Source organism: Tupaia chinensis, unplaced genomic scaffold (assembly GCF_000334495.1).
Source record: "Tupaia chinensis unplaced genomic scaffold, TupChi_1.0 Scaffold000226_1, whole genome shotgun sequence".
NCBI lineage: Eukaryota > Metazoa > Chordata > Mammalia > Scandentia > Tupaiidae > Tupaia > Tupaia belangeri.
The window spans coordinates 5,136,504-5,164,157 of NW_006159701.1; the positions used below are offsets into that span (position 1 = coordinate 5,136,504).

The 27,654-nt window shown below is 39.9% G+C and overlaps 1 protein-coding gene across 1 annotated transcript in view; it reads left to right on the plus strand.

Moving 5' to 3' along the window:
• HORMAD2 (HORMA domain containing 2) overlaps window positions 1-27,654 on the plus strand; it is a 131,796-nt gene that overhangs the window by 33,297 nt on the left and 70,845 nt on the right. The window contains exon 5 of the mRNA XM_006147915.3: window positions 19,485-19,572. Coding sequence (XP_006147977.1) covers window positions 19,522-19,572 — 51 coding nt within the window. The 5' untranslated portion in view covers window positions 19,485-19,521. The remainder of the gene's footprint in view (window positions 1-19,484; window positions 19,573-27,654) is intronic.

Below are 27,654 nucleotides of genomic sequence, written 5' to 3' on the forward strand. Positions count from 1 at the left end.
GTGTGCGTGCGTGCCCAAGATCCCGAGAGGAGAATGGAGGAGAAGGGATTGCAGCGTGACCATCCTCCCTGGGGGGTGATTTCTCGCTTTCTGTCTCTAATGTCTCTCTCTGTCTGTCTGGCGAGCGCACGCGCCCTATAGTGAAAATCTCTCCAAAAAAAAAAGTGATTTGTGTACTTTGCAGTGGGTAACTTTATATGTCAATAAAAAGATGCATTTTGAAAATAAGGAAACATTTCTGTATGTACACTGTACTTGCATAAAAAGTAACACAGGGAGTAGCAGATGGCATATTGGTTACGTGACTGAACTCCCACAAAATCGACCGCAGTTCAAGTCCCAGACCTACCAGCTTAAACTCATGCTGGGCGCATGTGCATGCATGCCCAAAAATCCCTAGAGGAGAATGGAGAAGGGATTACAGTGTGGCCATCTCCCCTGGAGGGTGATTTCTCACTTTGTTTCTCTGTCTCTCTCTGTCTCTCCAGCAAGCACATGCGCCCTTTAGCAAAAATTTCTCAAAAAGAAATGTTGGGACCAGCAGATGGCATAATGGTTACATTGCTGGACTCCCACATAGTCAACTGCAGTTTGAGTCCTGGACCCGGCAGCTTAAACTTACGCTGGGCATGTGTGCACGCGTACCCAAAAATCCTGAGAGGAGAATTAAGGAGAAGGGATTGCAGTGTGTATGGGGGAGTGATCACCCCTGGGAGGGGGGTTGATTTCTTGCTTTCTGTCTCTCTGGCGAGTGCACGTGTCCTACAGCAAAAAGCTCTCTCTAGGGACCAGCAGTTAGCGTAATGGCTATGTCGCTGGACTCCCATGTAGTCGATCGCGGTTTGAGTCCCAGACCCGGTGGCTTAAACTCATGCTGGGAGTGTGTGCATGTGTGCCCAAGATCCCGAAAGGAGAATGGAGGAGAAGGGATTGCAGCATGGCCATCCCCCCTGGGGGGTGATTTCTCATTTCTTTCTCTCTGTCTTTCTGGCAAGCTCACGTGCCCTATAGCAAAAACCTCTCCAAAAAAAAAAAAAAGCTAACACACAAGAAGATAATTGGTTTCAAATCAGGATAAATAGAAAAAGAATAAAAAGATGGGCAGAAATAAGGCATTCACAATCATGTAATTTGAGTTAATAATTTGTGTAATATTTGGGATTCTTCCAACAGCATATGTGCGTTCCTTCATCATGTATGTATTAAGCATGTCTTTAGACTAGGCACTGTTCTAAGTAGAGGTCATGCTTCAGATTTTCTTAATGCCTCTTACTACAGTAAATCTTTCTGTGCTGTGAACTGATGTTACTGAGGTTAACATAGCCCTTGGCACACTATTGAATAAAGCTTCCAAAAATGTAAAAGAATAAAACATAGCAAAATATGACTTCCATAGAAATCTGGCTTTCTGGGAGGAAGATAGCTTCCTGAGATGTATCTAAGGAATGATATATAACCTATAAATGATGCTTTCTTGCAATTCTCTTTCTCCCCTCTACTTTTAAAGCTAGTTAGGTAATTTTTCTGTGATATCTTACACTTTCCATTTGTTTAAGCTTCTTTTTGGCAGGAAGGAATTGGTTTCTGTTGGTTTGTTTGATGAGAAGAGAGGTTAGAAAAGCCTGCCTCAGATTTTCATATTATTGTGTTCAGTTTCTGCTAAGATCCTAAGAATTCTGAATCTTAAGTGAGGAATCTTCTCAATCAGAGATCATTAGTACTGACAAATTTATTATTAGATTAGTATAAACTAAGGGAAGGAAAAAAGCCCCTCAGGGGACTGAAACTATATGATCCCATAGGAGTTCTATCCATTTTTGGTAACTGTCATTTTCCAAGCACCAAAAGGTACAGGAGTTAAAGGGTCTCAGAATATGGGCTGTCAGAAGTATGGCAAATTTTGAGCATCACCTCATCTTGATTGTCTGGCATATGTAACAAATAGCAATCTTGAGAAGTCCATTTAAAGGGAACCAGCAGTTAGCGTAATGACTATGTCGCTGGACTCCCACGTAGTCAACCGCGGTTCGCGTCCCGGACCCGGTGGCTTAAAACTCACGCTGGGCACGTGTGCATGCGTGCCCAAGATCCCGAGAGGAGAATGGAGGAGAAGGGATTGCGGCGTGACCATCCCCCCTGGGGGGTGATTTCTCACTTTCTGTCTCTATGTCTCTCTCTGTCTGTCTGGCGAGCGCACGCGCCCTATAGCGAAAACCTCTGGAAAAAAAAAAAAGTCCATTTAAAATCTATTTCATTTGAAACCTTTTCTATTAAATGATAACCATTAAGAGGCATAATATTATTTTATGTCACTGAAACTTTGTATTTAGCAGAAAACAAAACCAAGTAGCCTATCAGAACATTTTCATAATGCTTGAGAACTCAAAAATCTTTCTTGACATCATTTCTTAACTCCAGGCACTCAAGCAGATGGCAGCCTGTCACTTACAGCCCCTGTCACTCCCTGTTCCAGTTCATTAAACCCTAGGCTTTTCCCAGAAACATACGACCCACATGGAGCTCCTTCTGCCAGTCAAAAAAGATCAGTTCAAAGGAGGTAGAAATTGATAGGCAACTCTTGAGTGGGTGTGAAGGCCATAATAAAATGTCACCTACACATGGAATTATATTTTGTAGGTTGACAGTGTATAGGCAGATACAGCAGGAACTTATATTCAGACCTTATAGTTGGGGGCTTATTTCATATTGACTGGCTTTTGCTTTGGCTGCCAATGGATGCCAATAGTTGAGAAGCTACAGACAAATTGGCAATGTTTTATCTTTATCTCTGAAAAATATATCAAATAATTTAGCAATATAGCCAGTTTATACACAAGGCTTACTTAAAAACTTTAGTCCTCTAAATCATCTTGACTTTCTTCTCAGTGATGCTTAAAATTCTAGGACTGCAGAGTCACATTCTTAAATACTCCCTCCCAAATCACATGGCTACTACACATTCCCATAGAAGTCATAATAAACTAACATCCTAACAGAAATAAGAGGGCTTGAAATAATGAAGCTGGCATGAAAGAACCAAATTTGACTTAACTTTAGTGAGTAGGGAGACAAAGATGAAAGGAGGGTGGCATGGTGGTTAAGGTGGCTGGATCTCATATGGCTGATTGTGTGTTTTGAGCTTCAAACCCAGTGGCTTGAAAAACACACTGGGCACTTATGCATTGTTTGCCCAAAATCCAGAGAGGAGAATGGAGGAGAAGGGATTGCAGCATGCTCATCCCCCCTGGGGAGATCTCTCTCTTTCTCTCTCTCTTTCTCTCTCTCTTTCTCTCTCTCTTTCTTTCTGATAAGCACACATGCCAAAAAAAATAAAATAAAATAAAAAGAGTAAAAGAAAGGGGACTCTGCTCAGCTCTCTTCTTAACTATGAGTGAGGCATTTGGGATTGCAAAGGCGACATTTAGTTTTCAGGAGCATGTTGCTGCCAGGAGTGAGAAGAAAGGATATTACACCTCCTTTTCTCTCCTGGTTCTAAAGCGGTGTCTACTTTTATTGATTTGAAGTAGTCTAACTCTTGCCAAAGAATAAGTAAAAGAAATCATATACACATGCTGTCCTGCTAAAATGTCACCTCCTTTGGGAGGCTGCCTTGATTCCCTATTCAGAATGCATAGCTTCCTTTTCTACTACAGTATTCTTTATACCTGTATTATTATTTACAAATTGTATTTCTATGTAACATGTTTAGAGTTTGCTAGCTATTGCTGTGATTTCCCACCTACCTTTAGCCAGCCTGTACCTTAGGCACAGATGAACCTGGCATGTTCGGAAGGGGGTGAGGGGGTTACAGAACATGAACCTGAGACCTTCCCACGTAAGCTACATTACCACTGCATCACCAACTGGACCCTCAATTTGTGTTTTGATAACCCTCAAATAAACCATTTTTCAGAGAAGATTTCCAAGATTAAACTGAACTTGATGAGGAAAGTTCCAGTCAATCTAGGTAGGTAAAAGGTAGCTCTGCTTCCTGTGATGCACTGTGCCATCAGATGCTTCAGAAGAAACTCCATCATTCTAAAAGCCGAGAGCATCACTCCGTAAAACTCTACTGATTAGGTGCTACCTATATAAAATCATCACCAACAAACTAAGTCTGACTGCTTCTACTGGCTGTCAATGAAATGAGAGGCAGAGACTGGAGAAGGAAGTTTATTTCTGCAACAAGTTACAGGGAAACAGCAAGCACCACCAAACTGTCTTAAAAAGCTCAGCATGTGTCCAGTATTTATAATGTAAGACCTGAAAATCATTCCTTACTTCAGTCAATCAAAGTCAGTTTCTTTCCTGATTCCTGGTTTTCTTCAAATACCTATTCCTAATTTCTCATCTGACTATGCCTCAAACAGACCACCACATGACTCATCATCATCATCATCTCGTCAGAGGTCTTTCTTAATTTCAGAATGGCTGCATTCCTGTTTAACCTCAAGGTGGCCTGCTACAAAATGATCAAGAAGAGCAAAGAAGAAATCCTGAATTCCTTTTAACTGAGGAGAAAAATTGGTCCTTAGTTCTAAAAGGACAAGGATCTAACTAGAGACTGACTGATGAGGAGTGACAACTGTTTCAGGTACACAGTCAAATGACATGTAAGAGGGAACTTCAGAAAGTTTGTGGATAAATGAAATTAAAGTATGAATTTATTTTGCTGCAAAAAGTTGAAATCCATTCATAATATTTTCATAATTTGTATTTAATATGAACTATTTTTTTGGGGTAGAGGTTTTTGCTATAGGGTGCGTGCGCTCACCAGACAGACAGAGAGAGACATAGAGACAGAAAGCGAGAAATCACCCCCCATGGGGGATGGTCACACTGCAATCCCTTCTCCTCCATTCTCCTCTCGGGATCCTGTGCACACACGCACACGCGCCCGGTGTGAGTTTTAACCCACCGGGTCCGGGACGCAAACCACGGTCGACTACATGGGAATCCAGCGACATAGCCATTACACTAACTGATGGTTCCCTGAACTTTTTTTTTGAAGAGGTTTTTGCTATAGGGTGCGTGCACTCGCCAGACAGAGACAGAGAGACAGAAAGTGAGAATTCACCCCCCAGGGTGATGGCCATGCCACAATCCCTTCTCCTGCATTCTCCTCTTGGGATCTTGGGCACACACGCACACATGAGTTTTAAGCCACCAGGTCCGGAATGCAAACTGCGGTCGACTACATGGGAGTCCAGTGACATAGCCATTACACTAACTGCTGGTCCCTATTTAATATGAACTTTTTAAAGATCCAGTGTATGTGGCTAACGGAGAAAAAGGTCAACTTTAGTCAATGAAAGTCATCTCAAATTAGATTTTTCTTCCCCTCTTTTCACATGTTTCATGTATTCCTTTATTATTGGATATAGGGTTTGGCAAAATTTTAACAAAGGTCAAAATTACAGTTATTTGGAAATTTCTAAACAATGATCAATGTCTTCTACAATATATATTTTTCCTTTCCAAAACAAACAAAATACTTCACTTTGACAGGAACAATTTCAGTTGCTGAATACCGAAAGGTACAAAAGAAGCTGGGAAATTGTTTGAATATTATATAGCACTTTTGAGTTCATTAGGCCATTATCCCCAGAGTTGGATATAATCAAAAGATGAAAAATACAAGCTCAAAGCCTTTTAGATGACAAGAAGTCTTTGGCTTGGGATTTCTGTGTTTGAGTTGTAAGTCAGGTTCATAGGAAAGTAATCGGAAACTAGCCTGGCTGAAGTCAAGAAAGAGCTTTGAAATGAGAGGTGTGAGACCATGGGTTGTATTTGCGACTTCGTCTCTTAACAAGCTTAGGGACCTTGAGCAAATCACTTAAAATTCTCATTTGTAAGTAAAAACTAGGCTTTGATGATTTCTAAAGTCTCCTTTAGCCCTATCAATTTTTAATTGTTTAAAGCTGTTTGTAAGTCATTGATTAGTTTATTCAACTATCCATTCACATACTTTCAATGAACATAATAAAGACAGTAAAAATAATAGCTCCCATTTTCAAGTTGATAAAGTCGTGGAAAATTTGAAGGTTTTACCCATAGTGCCTAGCACAGAGCCAGGCACAGGTGCTCATTCATTCATTCATGTTCTAAACAAAGTTCACAAGGAGCCCAGCAAAGAATGAGGAGGAAAAGAAGTAGGAGGATCTTCACAGAGGCTTTTAGGAAGAAGAAAAGGTCATTGTTTCTCTCTGTGTGTATGGAATGCCCACTGTGTGGCAGGCACTGTGCTGAGCATTGAGGATTTTGGGGTGACTTAGTCAGACCAGGCCTCTGATGAAGCTTACTTATATTCTAGGTGGTGGAGAAAGAAAACAAGTTAACAAAGAAATGAAACCAGACTGAGATAACTTCTATGACGGAAAAAGAAAAATAATAAGTGAAAGAGAATAACTGTGTGTGAGGAAAGTGGACTACCACTAGTGTAGGGCAGAGGGAGAAGGTCTTTGGGCGTAGTGGTAGTTGATTGAGCTTAGACCTAAAGAAGATTAGAACTAGAACAGCCAGTACAGAGGTTTGGCCAAAGAAGTAGGTAAATGCTGACTTTGAAAGGGATGATGCAGAAAAGCTATCTGTGTGGTTGAAGTTTCCCTGGAAGTATGGACCCACTTTAATATTCTTTTAAACACATATTTGTAATTATGCAAAGAAAACATGAATATATTATTTCGGGAGAGTACAGGATTTAAAGCAGCAGTTGTCAACTGAGGGTCATTTTTGCCTTGCAGGGGACATTTGGCAAACTGGAGAAATTTTGGGTGGTCACTACTGGGGAGCAAATACTATTGCTGAGAATGAGAAAACCTGCAGTAAAAGAATATTCCAGGCCAGATTTTGATGTTAGTAGGCATGTTCTAAATTCACATTCTCACCAGCTTGAATCCTTTTTTTCTTTTCTGCAGAAACAAAATAAGAACAGGTTTCAAGTGGCCTACTCTTTCATACATTCTCAGGAAATCCCATTGCAGAGGTTCAAGGGGCTCTGGAAACTTCTGAAAAGTTCCACGGGGCTCTAAATACTAGAAGGCCTCAAAATGTTCAAAGAAATGAATGTTATGAAAAAAAATTGTGTGGATTTCAAAATGTTTTTCCACCAAAATAAAATTTAATTCCAATTTTCCCTCCATGGTGCATGTGCATGCCCAGGAGATGAAGTGACAGAAAGGGGGAGTGAGAAATTAACCCCCAGGGATAATCATATGCAATCCCTTCTCCGTTCTCTTCTTGGGATTTTGGGCACACAGGCACATGTACCTGGTGTGTTTTTCAAGCCACCAAATCATGGACTCCAGCTGTACTATCGATCATGTGGGATCCAGTCCCCTTCACCACCACACTACCAGGTGGCCCTTCACTAACTTTTTCTTATTTTGTTAATTTTTTTCTGCCATAAGGCATGTGTGCTTCCCTGGCGAGAGATAGTGAGAGAGGAAGTGAGAAATCACCCCTTAGGGGGGATGACCATCCCCTACTCCTGTCTCCTCCATTCTCTCCTGGAATTCTGAGCAGGCACGCTTAGGCGTGCACACACACCCACTATGATTTTCAAGGAACCAGGGACTCAGACCGCAGTGGGCCACGTGGACTCCAGCACCTCCTTCACCAACTTTTGAAGTGCCCTAGAATGTACCTAAAGGAAAGGATCTGAGACACACTAATGGTGCCTGGGGTTTACCTTTGCAGAAGGCACTAAGATCAGAAGTAAGGTAATAAATGAATGAATGAATGAATGAATGAATGAATGATTAGAAGTACAGTAAAGAGGTGAACATACCCAAGTGTATCTGGATAATTACAAATTTATGTTAAAGGACAGAGAGTCGGCCCAGGCCTGGGGGAGAGGTTGGAAATGCCCTCGAGGATGGGACAGCTCTGTCTTCTGGACTCTTCACTCTCCTTTCGGGTCGACCCTGGGTCCCTCCAGGCTGTGGCGTCCTCTCCCTCACACGCCCTGGTCTCAGGCTTCTCTGGGTACCCACTTCCCGCAGAAGGCACTAAGATCAGAAGTAAGGTAATAAATGAATGAATAAATGAATGAATGAATGAATGAATGATTAGAAGTACAGTAAAGAGGTGAACATACCCAAGTGTATCTGGATAATTACAAATTTATGTTAAAGGACAGAGAGTCGGCCCAGGCCTGGGGGAGAGGTTGGAAATGCCCTCGAGGATGGGACAGCTCTGTCTTCTGGACTCTTCACTCTCCTTTCGGGTCGACCCTGGGTCCCTCCAGGCTGTGGCGTCCTCTCCCTCACACGCCCTGGTCTCAGGCTTCTCTGGGTACCCACTCTCTCGGCCGTGACCCTGACCCGTCTTAGCCCCGAAGTCCCTGCGGGCCCTAACCCGGCCTGTCAGCCAACCTCACCTCGGTGGGCAGGGCCCCTTCAGGGAGCCCGGAGCAGGCCTGTCCTCATCGTACACATGGGTGGTAGGTGCCGGGGCTGCCTCGCAGCGTCGCGAGCTCGGCTGGGCTCCCTCAGACCCCGGAGCGTTGGCGCGAGCCCTCAGAAGGGCGGGAAAGGCGCCACTGTGAGCGCACGCGCGCGGGCCTGGGAGGCCGTGAGTCCAGTCAGTCACCGCCGCCCTCTTTGCATATTCATGAAGCCGAACGAGGTTGCCGCCCTCTCAAACAGGTAGGGGAAATACATTATTCATGTGGGAGCATCTAGCTCCGCCCATGAGGGCCTTATTGATTATTCATGAGCCCGAGGGGCTGGTTTGGGCCGCAAAAGGCGGTTGAGTCAGAGCGAGGCGTCGACTGGCTGAGGTGAGGCGCTGTCCCGACTCCAGGTCTCCGGAGAGAGAGGGCCTTGTGCGTTGTCACTAATAGTTCTGTAATCTTTACGTTATTTTTTCCCCTTTTCTTTTTACTTGAGACTGTAAGTTTGATTTGACATTATTCATCTGAGATCAAAAAAGTACTCTGAGGAGCGGGAAGGCTGGGGCTAAGAGGGAAACGCAAAGGGGAGACTTCAGGTAACCCCGCCCCCCCACCGCGGCCCTTCCCCCACAACGTTTGACGATGACGAAAATCACAAGAACAAAAAAGAAAATACAAAAACCAAGCTAAAAACAAAAACTGGGGGCACCCGCATTCCCACTGTCTGTATAGTTTTTAAATAACATTTGTTGTGGAAATGAGGGGATTGGTTTGGGTGAGGAAGAAGCGCCACAATTGGCCCGCCAAGCTGACACGTGTGTTTTGGAAGGAGCCGCGTGTGGAGCATCTGGGTTTCTCTTACCAGAGTTAGGTTTTTCGCCAGCTATTATAATATTCTGCCATAATCAAGGGATAGCACAGACCAAGAGGTGAGAGAGGTGGGGATGAGCGCCCCAGAGTGACCTCAGCTCCTCTTTTACCTTAGTGAGGACTTCCCATTTCATCTGTGGATTTTGCTTTCCCAAACAGTGTAAGGGAGAGAGAATCTTAACTCAGAATTAGCCAATCCCCGAAATGTGTCCAAGTGTGCAGAGCATTGGACAGGCTGTGCAGTACATGGTGTACTCAGCTGGTAAAAATGGAGTAGAAGTATGATTCGGCCCTAAAGGGATTTAAAATCTCATTTGGATGATAATCTCATTTCTCCCCTGTAGGACTATAAATCTCTTGAGATGGGAATAGTATTTTACATTTTGCAATCCTGCACCTTGTCTGGCACATTGTAGTTGCCTAGGAAATGTTGCACGAATGGATAATTGAAGTAGCGTGAAAAAGATATTAAAAAATCAAAAGAGCATGAACAAATACCCAATTAATATAGTGGAAACCGTTTACTCTGAGTAGGCCTGGAGTAGGGGAATTATCAGGGCCAAATGGAATTTGTTAAACTGGTGAATAACAATTTATTGAAGCAAGCTCTGTGAAAGCTGGAAGTAACTGGGTGGATTTTGACAAAGCAAGTTCCCTTGCTAATAGCTTAACTTCTTTTTTCTTTATAGGTTTATATTTTATATCTAAATCTATGATTCATTTTGAATTAATACTTGTATATGGTGTGAGGGTATGAGATTTAGATTGTGTTTTTTGTTTTGTTCTGTTGGGTTTGTTTTGTTTTGTTTTGTTTTTGGAGCAGTTTTTCCTATAGGGCGCATGCGCTCTCCAGACACACAGACAGAGACAGAGAGACAGAAAGTGAGAAGTCACCCCCCAGGGGGGATGGCCACACTGCAATCCCTTCTCCTCCGTTCTCCTCTCGGGATCTTGAACACGCACACACACGCGCCTGACTTGAGTTTTAAGCCAGGACGTGAACTGCAGTCTACTACATGGGAGTCCAGCGACATAGCCATTACATTAACTGCTGGTCCCTGTTTTGTTGTTTTGTTTTGCCTGTGGATGTTCTCTTGTTGTAGCATCATATGTTGAAAAGATTGTCCTTCTTCCACTAACCTAGCTTTCCTCTTTAAGATAAAGCAGTTATATTACCAGTAAAGGAAGTTTCTGTTCCCTTCTAGCCTTATGTATCCTATTTATGTTGACATACACTCCTTTTGAGTGTACCTGCCCTTCCTATCATGCATGTGTAAGAAGGGTTATCTAGTTGTAGTTCAAAATCCAGATATTGACTATTGTTCATTACATTGAAAGGAGATTTTCAGGGCCAGCAGATGGTGTGGTGGTTGAGGTGTTAGATTCCCACATGGCTGACTATGTTTCAAGTGGTGGACCTGGTGGCTTGAAAATAATATTGGGCGTGTGTGTGTGTGTGTGTGTGTGTGTGCCAAAAATCCCAGGAGAATGGAGGAGACAGGAATGTGACATGACCATCCCCAGTAGGGGATGATTTCTCACTTTCTCTCTCAGTGTCTCTCTGTCTCTCCAGCAAGCACACATGACCTATGGCAAAAACCTTTAAAAAGGAGGAGGAGGTTCTTGTCTTAAAAAAAAAAAAAAGGTTTTAGAAGATTGGGACTAGATAGAGAGCCATAGTAAATCAACTATGATTATCTTTGAGCAAATGTAATAAACAGAAAATGTGGTTTAGGCCTTAATAAACCAAGGAATAGCTGGTTAATCTTTATCTGAATCTTAGATTCACATATAGGAGGGGTAAAATAGTAATTGTGACACCACTTAAAATGCTTTTAAAAAAATTGTCAAGGGCGTGTTCACTCACTAGAGAAAGACAGAGAGTAAAAGAGAGGGAAAGTGAGAAAGCACTGGTCAGGGGGTTAGCCATGGTTTAATCCCTTTTTCCTCTACTCTTCTCTCAGGACTTTGGGCACACATGGTGTGTTTTACAAACCTCCAGGTTCAGGACTCATATTGTGCAGTTGGTCTCCTTAATCACTGTGCCACCATTTAAAATAGGGCAGCTGAGATAAAGGTCAAGAAATAAGCCTGGTGTTAATTATTTTTTGGCTTATTTATTTATTTATTTGGTGAAAGAAAGCCCTAGCTCACCCCTCCCCAAACCAGATCTTGCCACACTGTAATCCTCCTCACAGCCTTTCACTTCATCAGTATTATGGACATGTTCAGATCAACTCAGTATCTGAACCCCTGGCCTTCTTACATGGTTCCAGCATCATGCAGGGCTGCACCACTACCTGCACCATTGCAACTGGACCTAGAGTGAATTGTTAATAGAACACAGAAATCATGCCTCTTTATCAAGAACATCATAATCCTTGTCACCGAGTGGATATATCAAACATAAGAATGAATGGTTTTGATGCCCTGTGAAGTTTCAGATGTTTGTGGATCCAATATGAAAGCAAATAAACAAGGGTACTTTTAAAAAATAGTGGAAAATTGGGATTGAAGTACAAGTTTGTGGTGCAGAAATTTTTGAAATTCATACATAGTTTTTTTCATAAACTACATTTTCCATGAGTGTTTGAGGACCCCTTATATAAGCAAAAGACATTTGAAAGTTAGAGTTCTGTTTTTAAAATCCATAGTTATGAAATCTCCTCTAGGTTTTTAGATAATGAGCCAGAATGAGGTGATTAAAACAAACAAACAAAAAACACCAGAGCTTTTCTGAGAATGCATGATCTCGAGTCATGCCTCCTGGGGCTGTCAGGTTGTGAGTTTTCAAAATCAAGCAAGGTTTGTACTTGAATAGGAGGCCTCCACAAAAACACCTGCTCAAAGAGAAAACAACAGTAGCAACAGAATAGTTAGAGGTTGAAAGGAGCATGGCTATTTTGAAAAATAAGAATTAGATATTTTATCTTCCTGAAGTAGCTGGCTCATCCTAAAACACTGGAAAAACCCTATCCTGCTTAAATAAGCAAGCAAGCCCAACAACTAGGGAGGCACTGGCTTATTATGATGGAATGAAAGCAAAAGGGATTTTATTTTGGAGCGTTAGTCTAGAAGAATCCCTAAATTGTGAGTCAAACTTACATTTTAGTCTGAGTTCTACTACTAAGTAGCTGACTAACCCTGGGTAAGTCAGTGATTTCTCTAGATCTTGATATTTTTTTTTTATCTAGAAAATTAGATTTTTTGATTAGATGACATTTAAATTTCCTCCTACCCCTAACATTTTGTGATTCTCTTTTTTTTTTCCTATAGTGATTCTCCATTGACTCAGCAAATATTTATTGAGCACCTACTTAGTTCCAGTATTGTTATGATACTGAAGCTTCAAGAATCAGCTAAATAAGACATATATCGCAAAAAGGTCACCTATTGATTGTATGATTCCATTTATATAAAATGTCCAGTATAGGCAAATTCATAAAAATGAACATATCAGTGGTTTTCAGAGGCCGAGGGAAGGAGAGAATGAGAGTGACTGCTAATAGTCATGGAGTTTCTTTTAGGGGTGATGACAATGTTCTGGTATTACATAATAATAATGAGAACTGCATAACTTGTGAATATATAAAACCCACTGAATTGTACCTTTAAAAAAATACAAAACTGAAAAGCAGAGTGGGACGGGACCAGCAGATGGCGAGTTGAAGGTGCTGAACCCCCATATAGCCAACTGCAGTTTGAGTCCTGGACCTGGAGTCTTGAAAATCATGCCAGGCACACATGCATGCATGTGTGCTTAGGATCTTGAGAGGAGAATGGAGGAGAAGGGATTGCTACTTGGTCATTTCCCCTGGCGGGTGATTTCTCACTTTCTCTTTCTCTCTCTCTCTCTCTCTCCTCTCTGGTGAGCACATGTGCCCTATGGCAAAAAAAAAAAAAAAGCGGGATATACAGACACAACTTTACCCTTGCATTAGCTCACATAGCTGAAGGAATACATAAGCAACTATTATACCAAGTATATTGCAATGGGCACATAACTCGGACTTGGCAGCAATGGAGATATTAATCAGGAAGTCATTCTATAAGAAAATTATTTCAAGCCATGTTTAGGAAATGAATAGGAATTGGGAATGGAGAAAGATGTTTAAGGCAGAAAGAATATTGTAAAAGCCTGAAAGCTAGAGGGAATGAAGTCCTTTGGGGTAATTAAAGTAGATAAGAATAACTGGTACATAAAAGTGTAAGGGATTGGAATGGTTAGAGATGAGGTTAGAGAGGCATGAGCCAAATCTCAAAGCCATAGTAAGGATTTTGATTTTTATCCTGAGGGCAGTAGAGAACCATTGGAATATTTAAATCTGGGAAATTACATAATTAAATTTATAATGAAAAAAAACCCTGCCTGCAGTCTAAAGAACAGACTGGCAACAGGCAAATTGGTGGTTGCTACAATCCAGGCAAAAGATGAGGCTAGTTGGATCTAAAACAGAGATGACAATAACGTGGATAAAGTAAGGAGTGGACACATTTGAGAAATATTAAGATGACTGGATATGGAGATGAGGAAGGGATCAGGGTTGAGTCACAGATTTTAGCTTGAGCAACTAGGTATTTGATGATGTCATTCACTGAGCTAAGGAACAAAAGCAGATTTTGGGGGAAAGGAATTCACATTTGAATGTGTTGAAAACATCAGAGTGGAATTGTATTGTGAACAGTTAGAGGTACAGATCAGCAACTAAGAGAGACTTGGACTGGGGATAAACATAGAAGAATTATTGGAATATAAATAGTAGTTAAAACAATGGGAGTGTAGGTTGAGAAGTTTAAAAAAAGCTCCCAGGATAGAACCCTGGAGAACTTCAAGATGTCAGGGGAGAAGTGGGCAAGGAAAAGTCAGAAGAATACAGTGAGAAGGAACAACGGGGAAGCTAGAGGAAAACCAGGAAGTAGCACAAATAAAAGTTTTTTTTTTTGTTTTTTTTTTTTGAGAGGCTTTTGCTATAGGGCACATGCACTCGCCAGAAAGAGACAGAGAGACAGAAAGTGAGAAATCACCCCCCCAAGGGAGGATGGCCATGCCGCAATCCCTTCTCCTTCATTCTCCTCTTGGGATCTTGGGCATGCACACACATGCGCCCTGCATGAGTTTAAACCACTGGGTCCGGGACTCAAACCGCAGTCGACTATATGGGAGTCCAGCAACATAGCTATTATGCCAACTGCTGGTCCCACAAATATGAGGGTTTTTAACATGCTTCATTATGTATAAAGAAGTTTGTGTCAGAGGGTGTCCTAAGTGCTTTACAAATAATGACTAATCCTTGAAACAATCATATAAAGTAGGTACTATTATTATCTCTATTTTATAAATACAGAAACCGAAGGACACAACTTACCTAAGGTCATTTGGATAGTGAATTGCAGATTAAATTTTGATCCTAGGCAGTTTGGTTCCAAAAGAGTCCCTGTGTTTACCCACTGAACTATGCTACCTCACCAGACAAAAACATGCTCAGATAAGTACTGAAAGAACCCCCCAAAATTAGATTTATTACTTCCATTTTACAAAAGGAAATTAAAGTCCAAAGAGATTAAATAATTTGACCAGAGTCACATGGCTGCTAAGTAGTTGAGTCATAATTTGAACCAAGGTTCCTTAAGTCCAAAACCTCTTCTCTTTGTATTATTGGTTATTTTTCTCATATACATTTTTTAAAAAAGAATTTATTTAACTTACCTTATTTATTTAAATTTGACCAGAGAGGGACAGAGTGAGAGAGAGAAAGAAAGTGAGAAAGCAAGTTGCCAGATCCAGGACTTGAACTGTGGTTGACCTTGTGGGAGTCCAGAACTCTTAACCACCATGCCACCTCGCAATCCCTTCTCCTTCATTCTCCTCTTGGGATCTTGGGCATGCACACACATGCGCCCTGCATAAGTTTAAACCACTGGGTCCGGGACTCAAACCGCAGTCGACTATATGGGAGTCCAGCAACATAGCTATTATGCCAACTGCTGGTCCCACAAATATGAGGGTTTTTAACATGCTTCATTATGTATAAAGAAGTTTGTGTCAGAGGGTGTCCTAAGTGCTTTACAAATAATGACTAATCCTTGAAACAATCATATAAAGTAGGTACTATTATTATCTCTATTTTATAAATACAGAAACCGAAGGACACAACTTACCTAAGGTCATTTGGATAGTGAATTGCAGATTAAATTTTGATCCTAGGCAGTTTGGTTCCAAAAGAGTCCCTGTGTTTACCCACTGAACTATGCTACCTCACCAGACAAAAACATGCTCAGATAAGTACTGAAAGAACCCCCCAAAATTAGATTTATTACTTCCATTTTACAAAAGGAAATTAAAGTCCAAAGAGATTAAATAATTTGACCAGAGTCACATGGCTGCTAAGTAGTTGAGTCATAATTTGAACCAAGGTTCCTTAAGTCCAAAACCTCTTCTCTTTGTATTATTGGTTATTTTTCTCATATACATTTTTTAAAAAAGAATTTATTTAACTTACCTTATTTATTTAAATTTGACCAGAGAGGGACAGAGTGAGAGAGAGAAAGAAAGTGAGAAAGCAAGTTGCCAGATCCAGGACTTGAACTGTGGTTGACCTTGTGGGAGTCCAGAACTCTTAACCACCATGCCACCTGCTGTTCCCCCTCAGATACATTTTATACGTGCATATGTATGTATAAAATTTATTTACTTATATATGTTCATTCTTCTCCAGGGATCTTGGGCATGCGCACACACACATGCCCAGTGTGATGTTTAAGCCACCAGTTCCAGGTCTTGAACCATGATTCTCCATCTGAGAGTCCAGTGACCTAACTGCTATGCCATCAGCTGACCCTATGTTCATTCTTAAGGAACTCACCAAATACTAATAGTGACTATTATAAATTCTTTCTCAGAAGCAGGAGCCCTGGTCTCAGAGTTTTCAGTGACAGTCATCAATATAATCTAGGTCATCTATACCTTCTAAAAGTATGACTGTAGTAATAATGCATTGTGTTCTAATTGACTGATGCTATTTCCAGGGATTGATTTTCCAGAAATACTATCAGAATGTCTTATGATCATACAAAGAAAAAAAAAGAAAGAAAGAAAGAAAAAAGAAAAACCTACCAATGATAAAAATAATTATGATTCTTATTTATTGTCACTAAGACTAATCCACTGTCCTAGTAGAAAATAGTCTGCAATGGTTTAATTGGGTTGACCTAGAGCTTAAACTCTAAAAATTGCCTTTCCCCCCATTTTATTTTTTTAAATGTAAAGGAGGCAACTGATGTGTTGAGTCAGATTTGAAGGTTATACTCTGAAGTCAACAAAAGATACCTTGAAATCTTTAAACAGAATGTAGGTGTTCAGTCTCACGTAAAACATTGTGAAAGAGTGTCCCCTAGTGGTGCTCTGAAGAGTTTGAGAGAAATTAAATAATCTCCATCACCACCTTGTGGAAGTGTCCTCAAATAATTCTTTCTTCTAATTCAAAATCTTCCAGACTCTTGCATTAATCAACATACAAAAAAAGGTCATGGTGATGATGCTATCCTGGGTGATTTGGAATGGGATTTCTTTAAATAGGTTATTTTTAAGTATTTTGAGCAGAACTTCATGAAACCCTATGAAAGAAACCTAAATTGACATTAAAGTTTTCAAAGAGAAGAGAAAAAATATTTTTTATTTTTGTTAGTGAAGCAAAGAGATGAAAACTAGATGTTTTTTAAACATGAACTTTTAAAAAAAAATTGTGATGGAACCAGCAGATGGTGTAATGGGTACGTTGCTGGACTGCAGTTTGAGTCCCTGACCTGGCAACTTGAAACTCATGCCAGGCGTGTGTGTGTGTTTGTGTGTGTGCAAGATCCCGAGAAGAGGATGGAGGAGAAGGGATTGCAGAGTGGCCATCTCCCCCTGACCCAGCGAGTGATTTCTCACTTTCTTTCTCTCTGCCTCACTAGTGAGTGTATATGCCCTGCAGCAAAAATCTCTTAAAAAAAAAGTCTCAACCATTCTCAGTGTACAATTCATAGGTACTGAGCACATCCACAGTGTTGTGCAACCATACCACTGTTGAGTTCTAAAACCTTTTTATCATCTTGAACAGTAACTCTGTACCCATTAAACACCCCAATTCCTTCTAACCTCTAGTGCTTTGTACTTCTATTGTACTTTCTGTCTCTGTTAATATTCCTACTGTAGGTACCTATATAAGTGGAATCATACAATATTTGTCCTTTTGTGTCTAGCTTTTTCTTTTCATTTAACATAATGTTTTCAAGGTACATTCACATTTCATCCTTGAAAAAAATTGAGTAACCTTACAGTGCCTTTTGTTAATAGTGCTGCTATGAACATTAATGTACAAGTATATTGTTTAATCCTGGCTCTCAGTTCTTTTGGCATATGTCTAGAAGTTAAACTGTTGGATAATATAATTCTGCTTAACTTTTTGAGGAACTGTTTTACTATTTTCCATAATAGCTATATCATTTAACATTCCCTACAGCAATGCACAAGACTTTTTTTTTTTTTTTGAGAGGTTTTTCACTATAGGGCGCGTGCATTCGCCAGACAGACAGAGACAGAGAGACAGAAAGCGAGCAATCATCCCCCAGAGGGGATGGCCACGCCGCAATCCCTTCTCCTCCATTCTCCTCTCAGGATCTTGGGCACGCACGCACACGCGCCCGGCGTGGGTTTTAAGCCGCCGGGTCCGGGACGCGAATCGTGGTCGACTACGTGGGAGTCCAGCGACATAGCCATTACGCCGACTTTTGGTTCCCAAGACTTTTGATTTCTTCACATCCTCACAAACACTTTTTGTTTTTTGAATAGCCATTCTAGTGGGCATGAAGTATAAACATTACCTTTTGAGTTGAATATGCAAATAAATTACGCATTGAGTTAGTTTAAGAAATGTTCTTGAGGTTTCTATGAGGGCTGACTTCATAGGCTAGCAGTTAAGGGAACAGATCCCATATGGCCAACCATGACTGAAATCCCAGTCAGCTTGAGAAACCTGCAGGAATGTGTGTGTAGGTGCCTAAAATCCCAACAGGAAGGAGAAATGGAGAAGGGATCACAACTTGGCCTCTCTTTCTCTGACAGTTTTTCTATCTCCAACAAGCACATGTACCCTCTGGCAATTAAAAAAAGTAGTTCCCTGGTGGTGGGTGCTACTATGATATTGAGCTCTGCCAACTAGGACTATGTGGAAGGCCGAGGTTCAATTCTCAGTCCAGCCTAAAGTCTGAGCCTGGTGGTGTATATCTATTATTTCAATCACTGGGGAATGCTGAGACAGAAGGATGGTGAGCTCAAAGATGGCCTAGGCAACATAGTGAGACTCTGCTAGAAAAGAAGTGGTCATGTACCTATAGTTCCAGCTGGGAGGCTAAGACTGGGGTAGGAAAACAAACTGGTCTTAAAAAAAAAAAGTTCTCAAGTCCCTGCTATCTACAGGGCACTGTGGCACTATGAGAGAATAACAAGGGCGAGTAAGATATATTATTGAATTTAAGTTGATATACAATTTATTTTTTCTCCACTACACATGCTTGTGAAAAAGTAAACCATCTTTTTTTTTAAGAGAGATTTTTGCTATAGGGCATGTGTGCTCACCAGAGAAAGACAGAGAGACAGAACGAGAGAAATCATCCCCCGGGGAGATGGCCATGCCACAGTCCCATCTCCTCCATTCTCCTTTCCGGATCTTGGGCATGCACACATGCCCACGCACCCAATGTGAGTTTTAAGTCTTGGTCTGGGACTTGAACTGTGGTTGACTATGTGGTAGTCCAGCGACATAACCATTATGTCAACTGCTGGGCCCCCAAGTAAACCATCTTAACATTCACACTCAATGGTAGAAAAATTAATATAGAGATTTTATGACAAATTTATAGAAAATTGGTAATGGAGATTAAGGTTAATTCCCAGAGAATGTGGCCAGATTCTAATAATATAGTTCTCCTCTGGAAAATTCTCAGTAAGGATTTCTCCAACTCAGATTGTATTATGGTTTAGATAAGACCTGACAACTATTTTTAGTATCCATTCTTCTTTTGCTTCTTCAAAATTGAGCTTGGTGAATTTCTCTTTAAACAGAACAACCTGGAAAACTGTTTATACCTATCTGCCCTTGATTTGTTTTTTTTGGTAAAATTTCAGTAAGATAAAAAGTATTACATTAGGCAAGGTCTCTAATTGTTTTTTGTTTAACAGGTTAGAATTGTTAAAAGAATCCTGATACAGCCCTACAATGGCCACTGCTCAGCTTTCTCACTCCATCAGAATACGAAAGGCATATAAGGTACTTGTTAAGAATTAAAAGAAAATCAATGACCATTTAGTGAGTTGGTTCAGAATCATGACTTTAATCTTTGGAGCTTTTTTAAAACAGCAGTTTCATCAGTTAATTGGCACATAATATTCTGAGAGAGTATGTCTACATTTTAGCTGCCTAATGGACTGAGAATATTCAGAAAATTAAATAAATTCCTACAAAATTACTTACTGGGTGCTTGTTTCATGTCTATTTATTTATTTATTTATTATTTTTGGGGAAGGTTTTTGCTATAGGGTGTGTGCGCTCACCAGAAAGACAGAGAGAGACAGAGAGACAGAAAGCGAGAAATCACCCCCCAGGGGGGATGGCCATGCCTCAATTCCTTCTCCTCCATTCTCCTCTCGGGATCTTGGGCATGCATGCACATGCACCCAGTGTGAGTTTAAGCCACCAGGTCCAGGACTTGAACTGCAGTCGGCTACATGGAAGTCCAGTGACATAGCCATTATGCCAACTGCTGGTCCCTCATGTCTATATATTTAGATCATCAAGAATAAAAGAAATCAGAAACAGAGAAATATTTAAAGATAAAGGTTCCTTGTTAGATATTTACTTCCCAAAGTAATGAGTAAACTTGTGCTACACCGGTTGAAGTAATTATAAGAATTGAAGGGGAGGGGTCAGCGGGTTGGTGTGGTGGTTAAGGCACTAGACACTCCCATATGGCTAACCCTGGTTCAAGTCCTGGACCTGGTGGCTTGCTTTCTCATTTTCCCTTTCTCTGTGTCTCTCTCTAATGAAAGAATAAATAAATAAATAATTCTTAATAAAAATAAAATAAAATAAAATAAAATAATTGAGGCAGAAAGTTCTGTGAGAAACTTAGATGCTAGCACTCTGGAGGAGCATACCTGGGCCGGGCAACCTTGCTGGATTCAACCAGGCAGTTTTAGCATGTCCTATGACATTCATTAATGCATCGCTCATTTATTCTTGAGACTCAATATTACACACAGGTTGTGTACTCCTTATCCAAAATGCTTCAAAAGAGAAACATTTCAGATTTTGGATATTGGAATATTTACATATACATAATGAGATATCTTGGGGATAAGACCTAAGTCTAACATAAAATCCTTTTATGTTTTATACACATCTTAGCTATATAGTCTGAAAATAACTTTATAAAGTCTTTTTGTATTGCAATGTTTTGACTATAATCTGTCATGTGAGGTCAGGTGTGGAATTTTCCACTTGCAGCATCATGTCAGTGCTCAAAAAGTTTCAGTTTTTGAGGTCTTTTGGATTTCAAGTTTTCAGATTGGAGATGCCCAACCTGTAATATATGTGTAAAACTGTTATTCTCTGAGAAAATACAAAAAGTGATCTTCGTGGGACCAGTAGTTAGCATAATGGCTATGTCGCTGGACTCCCATGTAGTCAACCGCGGTTTGCGTCCCGGACCCGGTGGCTTAAACTCACGCCAGCGTGTGTGCATGCGTGCCCAAGATCCCAAGAGGAGAATGGAGGAGAAGGGATTGCGGCGGGGCCATCCCCCCGGGGGGTGATTTCTCGCTTTCTGTCTCTCTGTCTCTGTCTGTCTGGCGAGCACACGCACCCTATAGCAAAAACCTCTAAAAATACATATATAAATAAAAAGTGATCTTCTTTTTCCAGAAGTTTATCATCTGATTAGGGAAATAAGATTTACATTTGTATTGAATCAAGCCAGTATACAAAGCAGTATATGACTTATATATATGTGGAAAGTAATAGGCAATACAAATGATAGGAATTTAGAGACTGAGTGTGGACTAGAATGGCTTGTATATTCCTCACAAAGGAAGTAGGACTTAAGGTGTACCTTGAGTAATGAACAGATTTGGATAGAGGAGAGAGAATTCTATGAGGAAAACCTAGCAGATAACTCAGAGTAAGAAATAAGTACAGTATGTTTCAGAGAATAACAAAAAATCCATCCTTACTGGAGTGAAGGGCTCATCATGTTAGATAGAAGAAGAAAATAAAATTGGATAGGAACTATGGGGACAAATTAATGTAGAACTTAAAAGCCAGGCTAAGGAATTTTTGCTTTATTCTATTGTTAATAGAAAGTCAGGTTTTGATTAGAAAAGAGAGTAAAATAATTGTTTTAGGAATATTAAGCTGTAGCAGAAGTAGAAAAGATTAAAGTTGAAGGAGAATTAGGGCAGAAAGAAAGCAGTCATCTTTCTGGCTTGAATTCAATATACTCACCAAATGGACTCCTGATTTCATTTGGTTTCCGAAGTGTGCTTTTCCTAGGGGGAAAAGTGCTGAGCTGGGTATATGAATTTCAATCAGCTTGGCAGTTATTTTTCTCACTGTAAAATTAACAAATTGACCTGGTGCAAACATATCTTTATCATTTGAACTGTATGAGCTATGTCTCCCCGTAAACATTAAGTGACTATATGATTTTGCTGTTTAATACTAAAAATGATAAGAATGATAATTACAGAAGCCTACATTTATTCAGCACTCACCATATGCCAGGCACTCTGCCAAGGGCTTTATGTTATTATATCCATAAAATCTTGCAATAAGAAGGAAACTGAAGCTCAGAGAAGTAAAGTAACTTGCCCAAGGTCACAGAACTTGACAACTGAACTGTCAAACATCACTTATGGCATTAGCAAACTACTTTAATAATATCTTCTATGATCAAATTTTAGCATTTTCATGTGTTAGAGATTTATAAAAATATGAGTAATAACTCTTAAAGTATTAGACCAGCTGAGCTGAGAAAAAAGATTTCTGGAGTATAGAAACATAACAAAACTTAAGAGACCTTTTCAGCCATGATTTTCATTACTACACATGGTCTTTTCGATTCTATATTTAAAGTGAAAGTCTATACTTGCAGGTTGTTTAATTTTACAAATGAGTTATTTAAGGATTGGCTCTAAATTTTGTAGTTTCAATAAATTACTATGTGCATGCCATAACAGTTGTTACTCAATTACCTAAAAGAACTTTAATTTGGGGGGATCTATAGATTCAAAAGCATTTTTCAGAAAAATTTTATACACATATATACTCAACACACCATACATACAAGAGTAATAATGTTGTTATATACAATTTGAACAACTGAATATAATATAATGCAGTGTGACAAAAGGGATGAAATGACAATCACTGCTACTATGTTGTGTACCAAAGAAAGAGCATTCTTTTTTCGTTTAATTTTTATTAATAATAATAATATATAAGAAGAAACATTCTTATATAACAAAAGCATACTAAGAATATCCTACAGACATTCTAGGACCAGATCTATAGCTATAGAAAAGCTTTTAGAAGTTCTTTTTCACCTAAAGGCATGTTTTTATGTAGTACCTATCTTTAAATAATGGAATTAATAAAATTTCAATAGTTGAAATTGTGTTGTATAGTAAAAAATACCCTTTGAATAAGTAAGGTAATCAGAGACTTAGAGTTCGGTCATGTGCTCTGAAATCTAACACAATCATGTGCTCTGAGATTTAACACAATCACTTTTCTAGGTTTTGTTTTGGCACTTGTGAAATAGTGCTTTGTGTTAGATTATTTCTAAGGTCCTTCCAACTTTAAAATATTGTGCAGAGCTAAAAAAGAAATTTAGATCTGATCTGCCCAGGCAATGATCTCAACCTTAATCTGATGAAGAAAGAAAGAGGGCCAGCTGGTGGTGGTGTTGTTAAGGCAACTGGATCTCATATGGCCAACTGTGTGGTTCAAGTCCTGGATCTGGGCAGCCTGAAAAACATGCTGGGTATGTATGCCCAAAATCCTGAGAGAAGAATGGAGGAGAAGGGATTGCAGCATAGCCATCCCCACTGGTGGATGATTTCTCACTTTTTTTCCTCTCTATTTATCTCTCTCTAGTGACCTCATGTGCCCTAATGCAAAAAAAAAAAAAAAAAAAAAAAAAAAAAAAAAAAAGAAGAGCAAAAAACACAAAAAACATTCCTGCCCTCCACCATGTTGTAACACAGCCAGAAGACCCACATCAGATGTGGTCTTGGACCTTGCATCTCTGTATCCAGAGCTAAATAAACCTTTATTCTCTTGAATTAACCAGACTTGGATATTTTACTAGCAACAGAATGGACTAGGGCACTCTTCTTTTATTTCCAAGTTTCTTCTCTTTTCTTTGGCTGGATTGTAAATTCCACAAAGGCACAGGTATTCCCTTTATTTCACATTTGATTTTCTTTATTTTGATGTTTTACAAATTGCTGAAGCAATATACTCTTATTGTAACAAGTGAAACCATAGACAAAAAACAGTAAACAGTTGAACCAGGCACTATAGTTTATTTATTTATTTTTTAAAAATAATATTTTTATTTAGCTTTGTTTATTTAATTTGACCAGAGAGGAACAGAAAGAGAGAGAAAGTGAGAAAGCAAGCTGCCAGGTCCAGGACTTGAACTGTGGTTGGTCATATGGGAGTCCAGCACCCTTAACCATCATACCACCTGCCAGCCCCTGAACTAGGCACTGTTCTAAGCACTTTAGACATTAACTCATTAAATTCTCACAGCAGTCTAATAAAGTAGATAATACTACTACCTATATTATACAGATTTAAGAATTGAGGTACAGCGAGGTTAACAAGATCAAGAACTATCACCAGTTCTTGTACATAAACTTTAGTTGGAACATAGTGCAACCACTTTGGTATTTTTTCATACTACAATGGTAAATTGGCCACAAAGTCTAAAATATTTACTATTCTGACTCTTTACTGAAAAAACCTACTGACCCTTGCCCAAGATCACACAACTAGTTAGTAGCAGAACAAGGATTTGTACCTGATTATTTGATTCCAGAGTGATTACTCTTAACCACTTCACTTTGCTGATGTCATCCTTGTGATCTAAACTAGGAGTGGAATGGAATGGGGGTAATTATTTTGCTTGAGGAAACTGAGGAAACATTAAATCAGAGGTGATACTTGAATGTAAGCTCCATAAGGAAGAGGGTCTATATCTATTTTGCTCACTATTGTATCTCATATCCTTAAACAGTACCTAGAATATGATCAGATTAAATAAATATTTGAACTAAGATTTTCATAATTTGGGAATGGAAATAAGAGCATTTTTAGCCAAAAGAGTTGCATAAGACATCATTTCCCAAACTTACTGACCAGCTGACACTTAAAATTTTTACTGAAAATACATGTTCATAAAATGCATATATTATACTGGGCTAGCCTGTGGTCTGGTGGTTAAGGTAGTTGGATTCCACATGGCTGATCACATGGTTCAAGTTCCAGAACTGAATGCTTGTAAAACATACTGTGTACTTGTGTATGCATTCCCAAATCCCAACAGGAGGGAGAAAAGGAGGAGAGCGGATTGATTGTAGGGTGACTATGCCCTATGAAGGGGGGGGTGTTTTCTTACTTTCCTTGTTTCTCTCTGTGTGTTTCAGGTGAGTGCATGCACCTCTGACAAGTTTTTTAAAAAGAATTATTTATTTAATTTTATTTATTCATTCATTATTTTAATTTGATGAGAGAGAGAAAGAGAGAGAGAAAGAAAGCAGCCACAAGGTCCAAGACTCAAACCGTGGTTGGCCATATGGGAGTGTCCAGCGCTTTAAGCACCATGCCACTTGCTGGTCCCTGACAAATGTTTTTTAAATGCATGTATTATAGGTATACAACTAAGTGATCACATTCTTACAACCATAAACCAGATCAAGAAACAAAATAGTACTAACAGCCCATATCATGCGTTTTCTAGTCACTCTCCCTGTTTCTCCATCAAGAGAAACAGCCATCTGACTTCTAACAGCATAGAGTAGTTTCACCTACATTTATATTTTATATGAATGAAGTCATACTGTAGTACTCATTTTATCTTCTTTCTTTTCACACAGCCAGAGGATGTGTGAGTGAGTGAGAGAGAGAGAGAGAGAGAGCAAGAGAAACCTCCCATGGGGCTTGGTCATGTCACAAATTTTTCTCCTCCATATCACCATCCCATCAAAGATCCTGGGTGTGCCTTTATCTGCCTGGAGTGTTTTTGGAGCCACCAGAGCTGGGATTTAAACCTCACAAGTTGGCTCCCTCTTGACAGTGATTAACTGCTGTGCTTCAGGGCTGGCCTAGTTCCTTTCTCTCTTCTCTTCTCTTCTCTTCTCTTCTCTTCTCTTCTCTTCTCTTCTCTTCTCTTCTCTTCTCTTCTCTTCTCTTCTCTTCTCTTCTCTTCTCTTCTCTTCTCTTCTCTTCTCTTCTCTTCTCTTCTCTTCTCTTCTCTTCTCTTCTCTTCTCTTCTCTTCTCTTCTCTTCTCTTCTCTTCTCTTCTCTTCTCTTCTCTTCTCTTCTCTTCTTCTTTCTTTCAAGTGTATTTATGTCCTTCATGAGAGGGAGAGAGAAAGAGAGCAAGAGGAGAGGCACCCTCAACAGAGTCTTCATATCCCCTGCCTTGAACCCAGGATCACAGGCCACTCATGATTCTGCCTGGCAGACCTAGAACACAAACCCAGAGCTTTCCGTGTGGTCTCCAGCATTGTATAGCAGTGCCTCTGCTACCTACTACCACCATAGCTGGGTCATACATGGTTTCTTTTGCTCAGCATTACATGTTATTAAGTCTAGTTTTAGGTCATCTGTTCTTCTTGCTTTATAGTATGTCATTGGAGGAATATGCCACAATTTGTTTACCCATTCTACTATTGGTGAGCATTTGAGTAGTTTCCAGCTTGGGGCTATTACAAATACTATTATGTATATTCTAATACATGGCATTTAGTGAATATATATAAACATATATGTTGCTGTGTACCTATATGTGGAATGTGGATCATAAGATATTTGTATATTAAACTTTGTTAGATACTGCTGAGCAGTTTTCCAAAGAGACTCTACCCATTGACACCCAGTTTGTTTCAGTCAACTAGATGGGAACCCAAACCTGTGGTTGGTCATGTGACTTACAACATTGCAGTTCAGTATTTACGACTGTGCGACAGAGACTGGGCCTGATTTGTACTTTTAAAGTTAATTCTGATGGCAATATAGAAGACGGAATGAAAAGAACTGTTGACAGGGAGATCAAGCGCTATTGCAGTGATAAGAAAGAAAAATGAATGTGTCCTCAGCCAAGGTAGTGACAGAAAGGACAGGAGAAACAGATTTGAGAATCCTTAGAATTAATAGAATTTAGCAATTGGATATGGAGTATGAAGGAGGGAGAGAAGACAAAGATAAAATTGTTTCTAGCCTGGGTGACTGGAATGGATATTGTTGATTTGTTTGAGAATGAAACTTGAGATAGGTGGCTTTTTTTCTTTTATTTTAAAGAGAGATATTTTTTAAAAGAGAGACAGAGAGAGAGACAGAAAGTGAGAAATCACCCCCTAGGGGGGATTGCCATGCCACAATTCCTCTCCTCCATTTTCCTCTTGGAATTTTGGGCATGCATGCTCACGTGCCTGGCATGAGTTTTAAGCTGCTGGGTCTGGGACTCGAACCATGGTCGATTACATAGGAGTCCATTGACATAATCATTACACCATCTGCTGGTCCCAGGATCAGGTTTTATCCAGGGGTGGTAGAGATAAACTGGATTCAAGGGAATCTACAAAGTGCTCAAAGTGCAGATGTTCAGAAAGTAGAAATATGGAAGTGGAACTAAAAAAAAAAAATAGTAACCTGAAGTCCTCTCCTCTCTGCCTAGGCTGGAGCTGGAGCTGCGAGACTAGATGAGATAATGGAAAGAGGAAAGGGCTGAAGACAGACTCCTGAGGGAACCAACATTTAAAGGACAGAAAAACTGGAAAAAGCAAAAGAGACTGATATATACAGGGAAAGGAAAAAGCCAAAATAGCATTAGGGCAGCCTGAGGGAGAAAAGAGTGAATGTGTGGGCAACAGTGTCATATGCTGCAGAAAAGTTCCACATTAGGAAGAAGGGGAAGTCAATGATAGGATGTACTTGGTGACTTTGTAGAGAACAATGTATAATAGAGGGAGATAAAAGCCAGATTGCAGTAGAATCTGAAGAGTGTGTGAGAGGGAAGTAAATTGTATAATCATAGTAAAATTGTAATTTTGCTTTAAATTCAGA